Genomic DNA, 19,982 nt, shown 5'->3' with positions numbered 1-19,982 from the left:
AGATTCCCAACTATCCTCGCTCCCGTAGAAGCGCCTTGAATCCCGTCATCAATCGGAAGGAGGTCCTATCAGATGCTTTGTGTGTAAAGCAAAATTTCCATATATAACTACGTCTGATATATTTATATCCGAAACATACCAATAAAACTAGAAGGATAATTACACTGATAAACACATAAACATGAATGTAATGTCAAGACAGCCAATTTAACTTTATAATTTTTGCTGTGTTTTCCACCTTCCTGGACCTCTTCCTATTCGTAATCGTGAATTTTATTGGAGACTTTGATATTGTCTGACTGTGTAATTCCCTTATAATAAATCTGCCCTTCCCATTTGTTGCTAATTCCACGCGAATATATTGCCCCTCAATTATTATCAAATTATTACTATTATTAGGCCTATCTTATTTTCAGCACTAAAAGGCAATGTTGCACAATGGACATGGTTAAAACCTGGCAATGGTTCAAATGGGTCTGTCAAAGTTTGTTATACCCTGCATCTTATAATAAATCATAAAAAATCGCAAATACCTTTGGCGAATTTACATCTAGCTCGACTGCCTTTGCATATTTTGCCAATCATATTTTGCATGTGAGCTAGTGTATTAAAACAATGCCAAAAGGCCTATATTTGTGAATGTATTCCACAATCCAAGTATTGTAGGCTAGGCCTATTATAGATAGATAGGGCCTAGGCTATAGTGAGCTTCAGGTAGCTTTGCAGATGCTCATGCTTTGTATGCTTTTGTGAGTTTCTTTTCAAACATAAAATGCAGAAAATACTGCCATGCTCTGTTAATGTGAATGCTGAATGGTTCATTACATGAATAAGGCTGCTAGGTTTTCATGTCGCAAGAACTTTCCTTTCAATACATAGGCTACTGCTATTTCCATAATGGGTGCAGTGATTTCTTGTTGCTCAAACCTGGCAATGTTTCAACAACATGCTTTAACAGATTGCAAATTCACTTTACATATTTACATCTGAAGGCTGTCTGCATGTTTTGCATATGATAAAAAAAAGTGCTCGGGATGGTTTGGGATTTCATTCTAGGATGCCTTTTGAAGTATTGTTTATCAGAGTGAGTTTAGAGGTGCTGGTGCAGAAATTGCACACCTTTGGGATCCGCTGAAACACAGATCTCTCTTTTTTTTTTAATGTTCCTATGGTAATATTATCATTCTGAATGTTTATTCGCGACTAAGGCTACAGGTTGGCAATATTTTGGTGTATACTTTAAATGTGTTACTTACGGCATTTATCTTTGTACAGTATTTAGTCATTATCTATTCATATTTGATTAGGCGGACGACTGGAGCTCTATATTGTGTAAATGGTCTATGAATGGTCACACAGAGCACCTTACCTTACCTTACTATGCACAGACAATCACAGGCTCAGTCCCTGCCTCAGTCATTGCAAGCGCCTCTTGATTGATTAATCACCACTAGTGGATACTGTTTTTAGAATTGATTTAGATTAAGTGTTAGTATAATTTGTATTTTAGTATATTTAGTATATTCTTTATCTTCTACTGTCCTTATTGCTTAGTTGTGTTTTTTATATTATATACTTTTAATTACTTTTTCTGCTGTTAGTGAATGTGTGTGTGTGTTGTCTGTATGCTACTGAGACCTTGAATTTCCCCCGGGGATCAATAAAGTATCTATCTATCTATCTATCTATCTATCTATCTATGGTCTGTCAAATTGCTACTACTATTACTACTACCGTATTTTCCGGACTATAAGTCACACTTTTTTTCATAGTTTGGCTGGTCCTGCGATTCAGGTGCAACATATATTTATACATATGTTTTTTTCCTCTTCATGACACATTTTTTGACTGGTGCGAGTTATACTCCGGTGCGGCTTATAGTCCGGAAAATACGGTACTATTACTACTACTACTACTAGCCTACTTATGTTCCTCACCATGTTCAAGGCCTGAAAGAAATTATGTTCTTTCTCTGTTCTTTGTCTCAAAAAATGCCTAATCTTTTGGACTGTATTGTAGTTTTACTGATACAGTAAATCTTCTGAAAATGCCACCAATACAATATACAGGTGGTTGCATTTACTCTAGAACATGTGTCATGTAATTACATTCAAATCCCTCCATTATTTGGAAGTAAATTTCCCCCCCTTTGACCACTGCTTTGACCAATGCATTGACCACTGCATTGACCACTGCATTGAATTGTGTAAGACATCAACAGAGCCAGCGATACAAACAATGGTTGTTTATTTAAACCACAGTAATACACACACACACACACACACACACACACACACACACACACACACACACACACTCTCTCTCTCTCCCTCTCTCTCATACACACACATACACACACAAAAACATGAAAAGACACAGACACTAGAAACCAAAAGGAATATATATATATACGAAGAGGTCTTCAAGGAAACACCATATCCTACACACCCACCCTAATGTTCATTTGCCTGTGGTGGAGCTCAAATTCATCTGGTATGGAATCTGGTGAGAGAAAAACACGGAACCATGTTACCAGAAAATACAAAAAGATAAACCAACAGCTTTGAAATGAAGAAAACAAGGCCACTCAACAGTCATCCACAGGTGATGATTAACCCAAACACAATAAAGAGGTGGAGGCTGAATTGTTCATCAACTGCTTAGAAGTACCCTGGTGACAATGGACCTTATGCACAGAAGGCTCTTTAGCCAGTGTTTAATTTCTGGTGGAGCGTCAGCTCTGTTGTAACGGCATCTTCTGTTATATTCTGCTCCTTACATATTCACTCCGACACTGAATATCCTGTTTGTCCAATAATTACATTTCTAACACTTGCATAAATGCTTCAATATCGTAACATGCTGATTCACTAGGTGTTACACTCAACCGAGTCTAGCTACAACACACCTGGCTCCATCGGAAATAAATTAGCTGGCTTAAGTGTGTTCCATGCATATGATCAATTGGGATCACCATCTGCCAAAACAAGCAATCAGTGAACTGTAGGGAGTGGCTGGTTGATCTAATCCTTTTCAGGCTCTAATCAATGGTGACCCCAACACCCCCCCTACACACACACACACACAAACACACATGTCGTTTTACAATTTACCAGTTAAAAATAAATACCTACTGGCCATTGTATAGTTAGTGAGATGAGCAGGGTATTCTAACTGAGCCAAACAAAGCACGAAAGAGAGCAAATGAAACGCAAACATTACATTTGCTTATCTGCTCATTTGCTTATTTACTTATCTCATATACAACATGTACAACTGTAGCGTGGTCATCGCCTGACTGCTACATGGTCTGGAAGGTGATCCGCGTGCAGTCTTACCATTGCAGCGGTACTGTAGATTAGACCAGATGATGTTTTCTTGAGAGAAGCAGAAGACTCCCAGACGGCCACCTCTCATGGTTGTGTCAATCACCACGCCAGAGTCGGCCACTAGGGAGGTTCCCTCAAAGAGCTGCACTCTGTCAGAAGAACACAGACGGCAAAATAACAACAAATAATTATAGTGACTGATTATTTATTTTTGGTATTAGCAATTTTAGCGACCACTTGACATGACTGTGACCGTGAACAACACTTGTAAAACATCATTTTACAAGTAACAGTATGTGTTAAGCAAGTCAATACAGTGTTGCCCACAGAATTGAATTCTATTTGTGGTGGTAGGTTTGCAGAATTAACTTGAATGCAACAGTTTTTAACAAATTAGCGTGGTTATGATGCTAACCAGATTTAAGCACAATTAAGCACAATGTTGATATTGTGGTGGGCCGCCACAAATAAGTCAATGTATGGTAAACATTGCAATATAACTTCGCCCCTCCATGTTTGGTACTGTCTGTCCACTAGCCACTTCTACCACTGTCTTTATGCCTCACTGTTTGCGTGCTATATTAGCACATTAGCACATATGCATAAACCCCCCCCCATGCCACAGCCGAACTGTGGCCACACTTATACATTTTCTTAAATAGTTAAATATATAGATATATAGACTTTACTTTACTTCTGCATTGTTGCACTGTTGCACTGTTGGACTTACTCATTTGCACTATCACCATGACCACTATCACCATTGCACTACCACCATGACACTCATTCACACAGAGCACCTTAGAGCACCTTACCATACCTATGCACAGAGAATCGCAGGCTCAGTCCCTGCCTCAGTCATTGCAAGCGCCTCTGATTGATTAATCACCACTATGTGGATACTGTTTTTAGAATTGATTTAGATTAAGTGTTAGTTAGTATAATTTGTATTTTTGTAATTTAGTATATTTTTATATATTGTATTAAGTGTTAGTTAGTATAATTTGTATTTTAGTATATTTAGCATATACTTTATCTTCTACTGTCCTTATTGCTTAGTTGTGTTTTCATATTATATACTTTAATTACTCTTTCTACTGTTAAATAATGTGTTTGTGTTGTATGTATGCTGCTGAGACCTTGAATTTCCCCTGGGGATCAATAAAGTATCTATCTATCTATCTATCTATCTATCTAGCCAGGTGCAAAAGTGGCCTCACTGGCACTACATGAAGAAGCCTTAAGAGGGCGCTCTCGTCTCACCTGATGTAGCCCACCTGAGGGCGGTGGCGGAGATGCCAACGGTAGGAGGTTCGGTCCCTCCAGCCAACATTGCGGGGGTCTTTCCAGAGCAGGGTCACTTCGTCCTGGGTGCTGCCAGTGTGCCACAAGGCGTTACGGAGATACTCCCCAGGGCCGGTGCTTGACTTCACCGCCTGGAAGCGTAAAGAGCCGAGTCAGCTTGTTTCCCAGCTATCATAGTTCATGTCCAGATACACATTTTTTTAAGTGTATTTTTTGTCCTTTTTTTAAACTTTATTATGACAGAACAGTGAAGAGGCAGACAGGAAGTGAGTGGGAGAGAGAGATGGGATGGGATCAGGATATGACCCGGGTCACAATCGAACCCGGGTCCCTGCAGGCACTTGGACACGTAGATGGTATGAGCGCTGTAGCCAGTTGCGCCACAGCGCCCCGCTGATACACATTTTTAATCTTTAGAAAGTCTGTTATAGACAACAACAGATGTACTATAACTTGCCAAACTGTTTGCCCTGTGGCAACTGTAAAGCTTAAAGAAAACAACTACTTTTATCAGTGTTGGCAGTAAAAAAGAGAATAAATGACTTCTTTGATCTCTATTACTCACTCAAGTCAAGTCAAGTCAGATGTATGGCACATTTAAAACAACAAGAGCACTCATTAAATCATGTTGCATAAATGTGTCATCCTAAAACTTCAACCGTACACACTGCCATGGTGCCATGGTGTATTAAGTACAAATATATATACTCTTTTGATCCAGTGAGGGAAATTAAGCGAAGCGCTAACCAGTAGGCCACGGCTGCCCCTATTATTAGTAGTATTATATATTATATTATATTATATTATATTATATATATAGTATATTAGTATTAGCAGAGCTCCCTGCCTCTTACTTTGAGCTGCAGGCCAGGCTCTGCAGAGGCTCTGAAGGGGAGAGACTGCCAGTAGGTCTGTTCCGTCTGCTTCCACATCACCACATAGAAGCTGGACGAGTCCTGGTACCCAAAGATGAAGCCCACGTAGTCGTCATCTGTGGCTGTGTTGACGTGGAACGTGCCCTCAAAGTCAACGCCGTTGAAGGCCGTATAACCTGGACGAAGACAGAGGTCCCAAAGTTACTATAGTTACTGTAGCATTGTTACAAAGCTAACATTACAGTCCAACAGGTTGCCACTGGTAAAAAAACATGTCTGTGCCTTTATGACAACAAAGATGTTACACCAAATAGAAGCAAAAATTTCTATACTGCATATACAACTACTCTATATGTCGGGGATTGGACATTTACTAATATTTCAAAATGTCCCTTCTATAATGTATTATATGTGTCCCATATTTTATGACGCACAAAATATACAATTGGTTAGCTATGCTGCCTCACTTGATATGAGACACATCGATTAATATGAGATACATAGATATGAGATACATATATTAATATGAGTTTCATAGATTAATATGAGTTTCATAGATTCACGTACCCACGGCCAGCCCAGGGTCACTATTCATGGTCTGCACAATCTCCATGCCCTAAAAGTCAGTCAGATCATTCAACAATGGTCAGTCATTGTAAATAAATCATTCAACAGCCCCAAATATAGTCATTAACCATTAACCTGAATGTAGTGAGGTGAGCTACGCTCATTGATCTCACCTGGTTGAGTACTACCCAGTTGGGGTCGATCTGGGCTTCGCCCTCTGGGTCCAAGATGACTGTCTGGTAAGCCCTGAAGTCAGTCATGGTGACCTCCGCGTTCTCTGGACACACATCTATCAGGTCCACAACCTTGTCATTGTCAAAGTCCGTCTCGCATACGTCGCCAACTCCATTGCCTGCACAGGTAGCAACAAAAACTTTTAATGGTTCAAGTTCTCTTATTATATTTTAAGTTAAAAGTTAGAAATTTACACTGTTTATGCAATCTTGTTCAATCATTTATCAGACCTAATCCTTTCATAATTTGATCTGACTTTCTTATAAATGTTGTGGAAATAGTTCAACAGTTATTTTAACAAGTTGCACTGCATGACTTGTTTCTTTGGGTTAACAGGCAGGCTACACCATCACATGTAACTGAAGCATTATATAATCAAGGAAACCGCAAACAGAACACTTCAATAGCACACCCGCCGTAGTCCAGTTGTAAGGCCAGTTCACCCACCATCCGAGTCTATCTGACTGGGGTTGGGAATCAGGCGGCAGTTATCCGGGCCGGGAGGCTGTGTGTCCGGAATGCCGTCGTTATCATCATCTTCGTCACACTCATCACCAATGCCGTCGTTGTCTGAGTCCACCTGAGAGCTGTTGGGGACGTCTGGGCAGTTGTCTCTGGTGTCCTGAAGACCATCCCCATCCCTTAAAAGGACAAATCGGGAAAAAAACTTAATTCATTTTTATCAAAAGTAAACGATTTGTGTGAGTGTGTGTATGTGTGTGTGTGTGTATCTGTGTGTAAGTGTGTGTATGTGTGTGTGTGTAAACTCACCGATCCTGGTCTGTGTCACATACATCACCCACCAAGTCATCATCTGAATCTGACTGTACAAGAAAAGAGATGGAAGATTATACCACACCAAAACCAAAACAGACCTTAGCATGCTATCATCAAAACCTGCAGCTCATATCTACAGCCAGATATTAAACATGCTCATATTTACATTTATTCACGCACACGCACACGCACACACGCACATGCACACGTACATGCACACGTACATGCACATGCACACGCACACCCAGGGGGCAGCCGTGGCCTACTGGTTAGCACTTCGGACCTGTAACCGGAGGGTTGCCGGTTCGAACCCTGACCAGTAGGCACGGCTGAAGTGCCCTTGAGCAAGGCACCTAACCCCTCACTGCTCCCTGAGCACCGCTGTTGATGCAGGCAGCTCACTGCACCGGGATTAGTGTGTGCTTCACCTCACTGTGTGTACACTGTATGGTGTGTGTATCACTAATTCACAGATTGGGATAAATGCAGAGACTAAATATCCCTCACGGGATCAAAAGATACTTATACTTATACTTATATACTTATACCCACACGCACACACACACACCTGCAACGGATCGTTGGCTTCTGGGCAGTTGTCACATTCATCCCCGACTCCGTCACCATCTCGATCGTTCTGCATGGGATTTGGGATTTTGGGGCAGTTGTCCAACATATTAGGGATGCCTGAGAGTCAGTAAGACACAGGATGTTGGAAATAATAATGAGGAGGAGGAGGAGGAGGAGAAGGAGGATGGGAATGAAGAAGACTCTCAGTCCTATTCAGAATACACTTCATCTTTATTTATTTGGCTGACGTTTTTGTCCAAAGCGACCCACAGATGTCAATTAATAGCAGGGCCAGATTCCCTAGAGCAACTTGGGGTTGCATCCTGGCTCAAACCCTGCTCCTAAGCCAGTACACTAGGGCAATTCCACGGAAAATTGACTTTTTGTCACATCCATAACGCCAGTGAAATGCCTTGGCATTTGTATGATGTGAATGATAAAATCATTTTTTGTGCATTTATTCTAATGTACATTCTTCAGCCAAAAATAGCAAATGCTCAAATTTCATGTAATCATTCACATCATACCATACCATCACATTTTATTGGCGTTATGGATGTTACAAAAAACGTAATTTTCCTTGGAATTGCCCACTACCACCAGACACCGTCTCAGATGTGTGAGACAGGAAGGCATTCCTCACCATCTCCATCAATGTCGTTGTCACACGTGTCGCCAGCCCCGTTTCCATCAGTGTCCAGCTGGTATCTGTTTGGCACGTTGGGGCAGTTGTCGCAGGCATCGCCGAAGGAGTCGTTGTCTGAGTTCTGTTGGTCTTTATTTGGCACCAGTCGACAGTTATCCTGAAAAAGAAGTGTGATATGGCTGAATCAATAATAACATGAATGGACACTAGATATACACATGCAAACAGGAGTCTTTTTCACATACAGTACACCATCTTGTGATGCACCTGGACACATCATCAGTGATGTTTCCTGGAGTCACTGGGTGTTTCGTGCCTTTCAACAATCAAGTACTGGCTTGTGTCCAGGAAGCGCTACAGTGTTCAAGAAAGATCACATATACTGTAAGGTATGAGCTACACCAGGCGACTGGTAACTGAAGCGTTCTGTTCGCAACGCGTAAAATCCATTTGAAAAGACTGGTCTATTTTTTTACGTACGCGCCGCTATCATGTCTGGTGTAGCTACTTCTATTAATTATAGTGGCAGCTAATTGTTGCAGCAGACGCTACGCGAACGGAACGCTTCAATTACGCGCCTGGTGTAGCTCATACCTAAGAGTGTTTGAGTATCCAAGAGAGCCCACATCCAGCTAGCACTGAGTGCCTATTCTACTCAGATTCAGACATGGAGGCTGGTCGAGCCTGCTGTACTGTACTCAACCCCACAACCAAACACAGAGGCCCAGAGACACCGGTTACCTCAACGTTTTTGATGCCGTCTCCGTCTGCGTCCTCGTCACACTGGTCACCGATGCCATCGCCATCGGCATCCTCCTGCCCTGAGTTGGGGGTGTTGACACAGTTGTCCTGAGGGGGCAGTCAAGAGGACAGTGATAAACAGCTTACAGTGCCAACTGAAGTATTATATGGATGTATTGTGTGTGTGTGTGTGTGTAGATGTGTGTGAGTGTTCTGCATCTATTTAGGACTATGAGTGATGTGTGTGATATGTGATGGGATGAGATATGTGTGCATATATGGGAATGCATGTGTATGAGAGAGAGAGAGAGAGAGAGAGAGAGAGAGAAAGAGAGATCTTACAGCTCGACAGTGCTTATCATTGTCAATGCATGGCAGAGACTCGTCCGGGTATCCATCGATGTCAGAGTCCGGAGCACACATGTGTCCATTTCCTGCCCAGCCAACATTACACTATGACAGAGAGGACAGAGAAACGGACACATCTTTCAGAACAGAGAACACAGAACATGAACACAGAACACAGAACACAGAACACAGAACATAGAACACAGAACACAAATACTGCTTCAAGGCAATAGCACTGTGAGTAGCCCTGATCCCTGACAGAAACACAACCACTGGAAATCCTTAAACAAGACATGAGCTTCTTCAGTTTTAGCTGACAATTTGCCCCTAATGCATTTTATGGGGTTCCATAAATTCTTTTCATTCTGTGGCAGGCAGTGGGCATGGACAGTGGATGAACCAGATGAACCAGACTGCAGATTTTTTATGTGGTTAATCCCCACTACCAGATGGGAGTGAAAGTACTATGCAATGAGTAAAAACTAGAAACAAGCATGAATATCAGCCATTGAGAGACAGAAACTGTGAGGCAGAGAGAGTTTCTCTGAGAGGCACTGGCAGCGGTGAAGTGTGTGAGGATGGGACAGGTAGCCTCTATACCAAAGATTGTAAAGCACTATGCTCCAAGATCTTTGCGCTACTCGCTAAGATCTTTGCTCTACGTGAGTGGCACTCACCACGCAGGACACTTCTCCGTTCCGCTCCATCACACAGTGGCCATTCACGTCACATGGATTGTAGCCTAGCGCGTCACAAGTCCGCCGCACGAAACAGCCCACCGACTGGTTGCCCTCGAATCCACCTTTACATGCCCCACAAGAGAATGACCCCTGAGAATCAAAGAATATGCAGAGAGAGAGAAAGAGAGAGAGAGACATTAAGTCGACTCGACATTAATTAGATAAAAGAAAAAGTCATATTTAGTGAGTGTGTTTGACTAGACTCTAGACTAGACTAGAATTGGATCTTGCAGAGCAATTTGCCTTTGACAAAAATCTCATATTAGCAAAGGTATCATTAGAGCCTCTACAAACAAAAACAATGGAGTCGTCACATGTGCATATCAGCGTCTTTGAGTGTCAAATTAATGTATTATTATTATTATTATTATTAAAAATAATAATAATAATCTCAGCTGCCTGTGTCAAGGTCTGATCTCTGATAAATGTGGATGGGACTCACCACTGTGTTGGTGCACACTGAGTTGGGCACGCATGTACTAGAGAGGTCAGCACACTCATCAATGTCCACACACACCTGGGAAAGACAAACAGAATGCCCATTCAGTTCAGAAGACTGCTGAATACACTAGTGTGCATTTTTGTTTGAACTGTCCATGTGCGTCTATCCATCACCATTTGTTTTATGGCCCACATTTAGTCAATTAGACTGCATTTTTCAAGCCTTACGCATAACATGTTTATATGCGTATAAACAACACATCAACAACTTACCAAACCCAAACTCTTCCACAGGGGTGATATTAATAGCTAACCTTGCGATAGCTATTCATTAACCTCTACTAGTAGCCACTGACTGCCGCCATCACTGATAAGGGTGCTATTGCAGGTGTGAACGCTGATAGCAGTGGATAATGAAAAGGATGTCAGGCCCACTGGGGCACATGGCCTTTTAAGGTCACAATGTGAGCTTGTGCACAATTCTTTTTCTAACTGGTGCACGTACAGCACGTCCGGATCAGAAGCAGGATGGACTAGCTGGAAGCCGGGATCAGTGAGAAAGCGTCAGGAATCAGGCACCACAGTTTTACTAAAGTGAATAGCGGAAGTGAAGGCCGCTGCCCTGCCATTACAGATAAGGGTGCGATTGCAGGTGTGAGTGCTGATACGAGTGGATAACAGCGGCGGCGAGGGCTGCTGTGCTGACCTGCTTGTGGCTCTTGGCGTACTCCACCCCGACCCCGCTGACCACCTGGCCAGAGAAGCCACGGGGACACGGCTCACAGGAGAAACCCCGGGCGGTGTTCACACACCCCTCCGCAGAGAAGCAGGGCTGAGCCAGGGCACACTGGGAGAGACAGAGAGAAAGTGGGGTGGAATAAAAGAGGAGAAGAGGAAGAAAGAGGGAAAGAAATAGAAAGAAAGTAAGAGAAGAAAAAAAGAAAGGATGGGAGATAGAAAAAAAGAAAGGAAGAAAGAGATGAAAAAAGAAAGAGAGAAGGATTAATTTACATATGGACCCTTTCAAGAGAGTTCCATTATCAGCATCATAGTTGGCCCCACAAGACTTCCTTTTTAACATTCCATATGTTATCTTAATGCAGAGGAAGTAGATTGGGGCCCAAATAGAACGTTCAAGCATTGTTTTTGTTTTTATTGTTGAAAGGGTCTATAGGGGAAGAGGATCTGTGCAAGAGATTGTCTATATTTTAGGAAATGTTCCCTTTGATCCTTTAACTCAGTTTCTATGTACAGGTGAAATAAACCCCAGGGATTTAACAGGTATAAATGCAGACATGCTTGTGTGTGTGTGTGGTGCTGGTCACCAACAGAATGTGGCGTGTGGTGGGAGTGAGGAGGCCTGCTCTACTACCTCATCTATGTCCTGGCAGTGCGTTCCATTTCCCATCATGCCCTCGGGGCAGGGCCCACAGCGGTACCCTGGGTACTCCATGCTCTCCATGCAGGCCACGTCCTTATAGCAGGGGTTGGGCTGGCAGCGGGACTGAGGCTCAAGGAAGCCTGGCAAGAGGCATGATGGGTAGTCAGTCACAAACACAGTCACAAACATACCGGTACTCATGCTCTCTCTCTCTCTCTTTCCATTCTCTCCCTCTCTCTCTTTCTCTTTCTCTCTCCCCTCTCTTCATGAATGTCCACACACACACACACACACACACACACACACACACACACACACACACACACACACACACCCACGGTGTAAATGCTCACCACATGCTTGGCATTCCAGAATAGTATTCCTGATCAGGGACATCTCTTTGGTCTATCAGAAAGAAAGGCACAAAAAACATTTCAGCAGAAAGCTTTTTACATTCCAATTCTAATCTCTCATTGGTGTTTATTAAACGGTTTTGACACTGTTGTTGTCTCACCTGTTCTCTAATGTCCTCTCTTAACTCCCCCATGATCTGGTTGAAGATAATAAGCTGGCCAATCAGAGCCTTGGTGTGATCGCCTGGTGACCAATGACAGATGGCAAATTCTTAACATGAAAAAAATAATTGGTAAGGAAGCCCTTTATGTCTTTTGTGTGTGTGTGCGTGTGTGTGTGTGTGTGTGTGTGTGTGTGTGTGTGTGTGACTCACCTAAGATAGCATTCACATCACTGTTCACTGCAAAGGAACAGACAAAGCAACCTCAACAAAATATCAAATGGATGTTTCCATTACTGGCACTTGCAACACTGGACCACTAGAGGGCAGTGTAGAAATGTACACTGCAATATACAGCGTGTATTGCTCACTGACAGTACCTGTATTTTCCACAGAGGAATCTCCCTGGAATGGACAGTGAATGAGAAGTCCAGCTTTGGCCAGAGAGCCGCCAAGAGCCAGCTTGAGTGAATCTAGAGACCCCTGTGACAACAAAAGAGGGGATACAACATGTACCATGAGCTATGGGCATATCAGAATCGGAATCAGAATCAGAATCACAATCAGAATGTACTAGAATCAGAATCATCTTCATGTACCATGAACTGTCCATTCATACATCCAGATGCTGTGGCCACCAAATCACAAGAGTGAAGATATACAATTAAGTTGCTCATTCTCGTTCTGCCTCACACATACACACATGCACAATGCAAAAACCTGCAGGCAAACTGCACAAGTATGTAGTTAAAAGAAAGTCATGGCTCAAACAAATAATGCGCGCACGCGCATACACACTTACGCACGCACTCACACTCACACACACACATACACACACACCAGTGAAAACAGTAATAATCTTTCATGGCCAGATGAACCCTGACAGCAGACTATGGTTAAGCACGGTTAAGCACCTCTGAGGGCTGAAAAAGTGAAAGCAGAGTCCCCCAGACCAAAGACCTGCCAGAGAGTTACAGGCTTCTCATTAAACTGGAGCTAGTTTAAACAGGCTCGATCTATCAGACTAAAGACAGACAAACTGAGAACAACCATGTTTCAGGACCCTTTCTTTTCAGACACAGTCACACACATACACTTCTTCTCTCTGTTTTATACACACACACTCTCTCTCTCTCTCTCTCTCTCTCTCATGGTACTCACTGAAGGATTTAAGTCTCTCCGACACATAATTACAGGAATGAAAACAATGTTAGTACCAGTAAACAGGTGCTGGCAACATGTGGCCAAATGAACAATGTAAAGTATCTGTTGGAGTAAACTGGTGTTTTCTCCATGTGTCTTTAAGTGGAGCTGTGTTACGTACTTGGAGCGCTATAAAGCAGAGGCAACTCAAGTCATGCCAAACCACACTGAGGACTGCACTCAAATAAACTACTGTACATCTGGGTTAGATCATTAACTTATGCCTAAATAGGTTATTTAGTGTGGTTTGCTTCTTCAAAGGACACACAGGTAACAAGATTAGAGTAATTGAGTTGATTCCTTTTAATCAACCTTTTCTATTTCAACAGTGAACAATGTTAAAATAAATGTCATAAACAGTGTTGTAAATATGGTTATAGAATTAACTCATATAACAATTTGCATATCCACGATATCCTCCAGCCAACAATGGGCGTCGCCATGACACCTCAGTATTTAGAAATATGTTTTTCTGTTCGGGCCGAAGCTGTGTTGTATTGATTTTAATGTGGCAGTGTGTGAGTGCAGAATTGTCAACATTTTGAAAGAAATATAAATTGAAGCATTTTCTAGTTAGCCTGCTGAGACTGCACTAAGTTATAATGTAAAATAGCAGAAGGTGCACGCACATCCAACTTAGTACAGGTGTAGGGTAAAGTAGTAGCCTGACGAGCCAGACCCACATTAAAATGTAGGGTCTGGGCACTCACCGTTCGCAGTGCTCAGTCTGAGGGGCGGGATAATCGGTTGTCTTTCAAATTCCCTCTGCACGCAATAGGACAGCGCTATGAGTCCCATGCGGTTTCCCACCAGCGGAGCTAGTTGGCTAGTTCAAACTTTTGCCAACTTAAAAAAAGCTTAACTCTCACACTGTTGGCCAACAGCAACATCCATCTTCTTTGTTTTCAAGTAGTAGGGAATTCAAGCCAAACCGTTGCAACTCTGCCATCAATCATTATGTTAAGCCCGCCTAACGACTCTATGCACAATTTGATTGGCCTGATAGAAGTTTAATTTTTCGAGCTCACAAGCCAACGGAGAGTTGCTAGACTAGCCCTGGAAGCAAATGTAATTTGCTGCCGCTAGGGTGCGTCTAGATTTCTAGGCTAGTAAAGTAGATCCGTGAAAGAAAAAGTTATAAGTTATAATGTAAACAAAATCGACGGAAGATGAAAACCGGACAGAATAAGGTGGATAGTTAAAGCTAAATAAGATTGACTAGCACATGTCAGAAAAAAGGTTGTAAAGGATATTATAGAGAAACATCCTATTTCAAATTACTAACAACAACATGCGGAATGTGAATGTAGTTATTTTACTGCTGACAATCATATACAGTGGTCAGCAAACATCACCTGCAATCTGGTGTACAACTTCTGCCCGTGACGGAATTCCACAGACTCCACCTCCTCTGGTAGGCCAATCAATTGGGGCAATCCCTGAGCCGAGTCGGCCAATCGGCAGTTGACATAGAGTTCCAGGAAGAGATGGCTTCGGCGGAGGCCGCCCACTCGCAGGATGACCGACTGTGTGCGTCCCTCGGCCAGAGTCGGGTTCTGTAGGTTCACTGTATGGATCTTCCCATCTGGACGCACGTACCGCACCAGCACTGGACCAGACAAGGGAGATGGAGAGATCAGAGAACAGGTCGAGGTCAAGGTGCGCACACACACACACACACACATGCACAGACACACACACACGCACACACACACACACACACACAAACACACACACACACACACACACACACACACACACACACACACACACACACGGGAGGGGGTTGCAGATTCAAGCCTGGCTTCTCCTGACCCTGTCCAAGTGTCCTTGAGTAAGACAATGAACCCCAAACTGCTCCACTATGTGCAGGTTTGCTCCTTGCATGGCAGCCTCTGTGTATAAGTGTGTGTGTGTGTGTGTGTGTGTGTGTGTGTGTGTGTGTGTGTGTGTGTGTGTGGCATGAAATAGTGCTTTGAGTGCTCGGACGAGTAGAAAAACATGAAATATAGTAAATGCAGTCCATTTGCCATCGCCACTTGTGCATTCTACTCAGGGTGAACTTGGTAGGAATAAAGCAAGCGTAATAAAAAGAGCCTTTATAAAAACGAGAGATTTATAAAAAAAAAACCTTTACAAAAATGTTTGTTTACCTTTACTAAAGCTTTTTCACCTTTACTTGAGCTTTTTGTGTAAATCTGATATCTCTGACATCATTTGCGAGCTTTCTTACGTTTGTTGATCTTTCCCACGAGGGACACCTCCAGGTACTTCCTGTTGTCCTGCCTGTCATAGAAGCCCATCAGCATCCCGCCCATCTTGGCAGGAAGGCGGAACGTGGAGGTCAGGTAGAGGTCAGAGGCAGAGCCCAGAGCGCCCACCAGACTCTTCGCAGCCGAGGCGGACTGCTTAGAGTCGTGCAGGTCCAGAACGTCAATCACTAGAGGAGAGAGAGAGAGAGAGAGAGAGAGCGAGAGAGAGAGAGAACAGCACAAAGAAAGAAACATGGAACGACATGATAATTAAAAATAAAGAAGACGTGGTGAGAGATGCAACAAAGTGAAAAGATCTGTGACTAGTGAAAGAATGGATATTTCTGAAAACATGAAAAAGATAAATCTATGTGTGACATGTGAACTGAGTTGACTGACCAAGTCACTGGATGTCTGTGAAAGATGAAACAGGGTGAACATTTAAATGAGAAGAAAAGATAGCCAAGGAAACACAGCTTTCTCAGTGTCAAAGATCTCTTGACCTTGCCATATAAAACGGCTCAAAGACAACCCTATATTCAACCCTTTACTGTCACCCTGTGACTCCTCAAGTAGCAGACTCACTCAGATCCTCTACACCTAAAGTGTCACCTAAAACAGCCTTGTTTATAAATTAAATAATATATGAGCCAACAATAATGGCCTAATAAAGATAGCATTAGCCAAATCACTATTATGTAGTCTGGGTGAACCCAGAGGAACCTGTTAGCACATTTGAATTTGTTCTGCAGGTCCACCTGGAAAGAAGCCCATTGACACCCATTTCTGAACTTGGGCTTTTACTGTTTCCACAACCAGAAGCGAAATTAAATTTGTGCATTAAAAATGTACCAAATCGTTTCAGAAAGGCGGCAAACATCTTTCTCGCAAAGAAAGGTTTTAAATATTGAGTAAAAAAGGATTATATCTTACTGGGTTTATGGTGATTTGGAAACGGACGTCAATGGGCTCTTTTCCAGACCAACCCGCAGAGCAAATTTAAATTTGCTAACAGGTTTGTCTGGGCTCACCCAGGCAACTTATTTTCTGTTTTTTAATCAATTGGACGTGTATACACTAGACATAAAAATGAAAAAGTTATCTCTGGTCACTATAAGTGTTTCTTAAGCGTTGTGGTTTGTATATTATAGCATTTGTTATTTGTATGTAGCTTTGGACAAAAGTGTCTGCCAAGTCTCATAATCATAACAATAACTATAGCTATAGCAACACATTATTTGTTTCTGTCTGCCTAGTTTACATTTCTTCCCAAAATATGAATGCTATTCACTACATCATAATGAAAATGCTATAAATTATATGAAATACATTATGAAATACTGTACTTTAAAGCTGCTAGATTGTGTATAGTATGCAGTAGGTTCTCTGAGGTTAAAATGGAGAGGTTGTGAATGTCCCAGATATGCTGGTGGTCTGTCCGCACCTTTGTGAAATCCATCCCCGCCCCTGCAGTCTGGCTGCAGCATGCAGAGCTCCTGTCTCTCTCTCTCTCTCTCTCTCTCTCTCTCTCTCTCACACACACACACACACACACACACACATCTCACTGAAAGCTCTCTCAGCTCAGCTGGCAATAAGCAGTTTCTGGCTTTACAAGTCTGGATTTACCCCCCCACCACCACCTTCCCCCTTTCCCCCACTCCATTACTTCAGAAGTCCCTTACATCCCTTGCTTCACTCATTACATCTCTTGCTTTACTCACCTCCTTCTCCCTCTCCATCTCTCTCACTCCCTCCCTCCCTCTCTCTCTCTCTCTCTCTCTCTCTCTCTCTCTCTCTCTCTCTGGCTGTTTTTTTTTTTATATACAACACCACTACATATATCTGGATGTTTTTAATTATGTGATTCTGACCCTCTCACAGCTGATAAGTACACAATAAACCCAAGTGTCTCTCCCTCTTCCTCTCTGCCCCTCTCCAATGTACCCTCTCTGCTACCCTTCAGCTTTAACTGCCCCTCTCCAATGTACCCTCTCTGCTACCCTTCAGCTTTAACTGCCCCTCTCCAATGTACCCTCTCTGCTACCCTTCAGCTTTAACTGCCCCTCTCCAATGTGCCCCGGCGTGTTCTGTGGGTCGCCCTGCCCAGCTCCTGGGCAGGTCATATTCATTCGCTCTGACACATGGCAGAAAATCAAAGCGCAGGGTGCCAGCATCAGGCCAGGGGGAAAGATCAACACTCCTGGGGGCAACCACCTCGTCGCCGCTGTCTCGCCCAAAGGAAAACATGGCTTTGTCCGATGCTCTCCCTCTCTCTCTCTCTCTCTCTCTCACCCATACACACACACACACACACACTCTCTTACACTCTCTTATTCTCTCACACACTTCCTCTTGCTCTCTCTTTCACACTCACACACACTCTCTTTGTCTCTCTCTCACACACTCTCATAATCTCTCACACTCCCTCTTACTCTCTCTCTCTCTCTCTCTCTCTCACACACACACACACTCACACATTCCCTCTTACTCACTCTCTCTCACACACACACACACACTCTTTTTCACTTCTCTTTTAGGATCCTTTTATCCCTCCTGAGTTTTGTAAAGATTGCTGCCGCCCATCACTTTCCACACCCATTCAATGAACTCCCGTCACTCAACTGTCCTAGTGCGTTTGTCATGGTGCCCTTATGGGCACTATATATAGGCTAGTGAATGTGTGACTCTATAACAACTCTTTTTCAGTGCTGACACTTTGTCATAACTATCAGCCTATTTGACTGTGTCATTAACTACCTGTGGCAGTCTTTTTCTATCTGGACTGGAGACACCCAAATTCTCCAATTATACAAAACAAAGTCGATTGTCACATACCACTGACTGAGGTGAGTGAAGGCTACTAAGAAAAGACGTTTGGGAACTTTAGTTGCTGGATGGCACTGTAGTGGTTCTTCCAAGAGCAAAGGCATCAACTAAATACTTAAATAGAATATTATGTACGTCTGGTCACTGAGTGAAAATGAATAACATCTCATGACATGCAAAACATTTTTAAAAAGTTAAACATACACACACACACCTTCGTGAACTCTAGAAACGCATGCTACATTTGCATACCCATTTCTTGTAAACATTGTGCAGTTAAGCGAGAAGACGTGTCCACAAAGAGACAATGGGGTTAAATATTAACCTACACAAAACTCTCTTGGAATGTCACTCCAAACTTGGGACTAATCGCGTGAGTTATGTGAAAAAATGAGGAATATCAAATCACAAGAATACAATGTAGGCTACTAGGGACATTAATTGGTCAACAGCATCCTATATAAATAGCTTATTTTGATTACCTTGCATTTCTGATGAGTAGGTGAGATGGCATTGCAGTGCCACGAGCAGAATAAGCAATTTTTCCTGCAGTCCGCGAAACTCCACTCTGCGCGTTCCTTCTCCCATTGATAGTGCTTTCCTAGACACCTTTACGCGCAGTGGGGGAAAAACCCTTAAAAATGCTTTGCAAAAAAATGGTTTGCGTGTTTGCTGTAGACGTCTGCAATGTGCGCTCGTGATAATGCGGGCTTCTACACAGTTGGCCGGCTGAGTTAGTGCGCTGACCTGCGCGCTTGGCTGAAGAATGTTCAACGGATGTCTTGACGCCGATTCACTCCGCTTGGGGTACCCAGCGCCGAACACGTTCCTCGTGCTAATGAGAAACAGTTGGACCGCAGGCGACAATTACTGTGTAGGAGGAGAAGAGAGATCTATCATCAGGCTATTGGAAATCTTGGAAATTGAAAATCCAGCTGCTGTCCGTCCTACGATCCGTCTCTGAACCACACTTCTGTGAAACGCGATACTCCCTCTTTAAAGCACGCGTCTTTCTTACAATAGCCTAATGGACGTTTGTCAAGCAGATCTCATTGTTTGATGATGTACCGTAAAATTACTAACAAATTGCTGATAGATACAATTATACTGGATGATTCAGCCTAGATTCAGTCCCTTCCTCCACTACTTATTTCTCCTTTGCAACACGTCTCCTATAACCTCAAACATCCATGTATTTAACAGTGCGGTTTCAGTTATTTGTTTGATTAA

At 42.8% G+C, this 19,982-nt stretch overlaps 1 protein-coding gene across 1 annotated transcript; it reads right to left on the bottom strand.

Moving 5' to 3' along the window:
- Window positions 1-2,306: 2,306 nt before the first annotated feature.
- Window positions 2,307-19,682, bottom strand: LOC125285141 (thrombospondin-3b-like). The gene is made up of 23 exons (XM_048229424.1): window positions 19,235-19,682; window positions 15,905-16,111; window positions 15,027-15,280; window positions 12,849-12,951; window positions 12,682-12,708; window positions 12,469-12,551; window positions 12,308-12,359; window positions 11,946-12,094; window positions 11,280-11,420; window positions 10,575-10,649; window positions 10,070-10,222; window positions 9,387-9,497; window positions 9,045-9,152; window positions 8,301-8,460; window positions 7,656-7,774; window positions 7,082-7,134; window positions 6,758-6,951; window positions 6,250-6,428; window positions 6,077-6,125; window positions 5,489-5,685; window positions 4,593-4,765; window positions 3,339-3,478; window positions 2,307-2,502 (listed from the first exon to the last, which is right to left on the bottom strand). Exons 1-23 carry the CDS (start codon window positions 19,338-19,340, stop codon window positions 2,441-2,443), a joined length of 2,895 nt encoding a protein of 964 aa, XP_048085381.1. The 5' UTR covers window positions 19,341-19,682; the 3' UTR covers window positions 2,307-2,440.
- Window positions 19,683-19,982: the final 300 nt, after the last annotated feature.

The sequence above is a fragment of the Alosa alosa genome, chromosome 20, assembly GCF_017589495.1.
Source record: "Alosa alosa isolate M-15738 ecotype Scorff River chromosome 20, AALO_Geno_1.1, whole genome shotgun sequence".
Taxonomy (NCBI): domain Eukaryota; kingdom Metazoa; phylum Chordata; class Actinopteri; order Clupeiformes; family Clupeidae; genus Alosa; species Alosa alosa.
The sequence above is the reverse complement of the archived record's forward strand: the minus strand, read 5'-3'. Positions and strand labels throughout refer to the sequence as shown.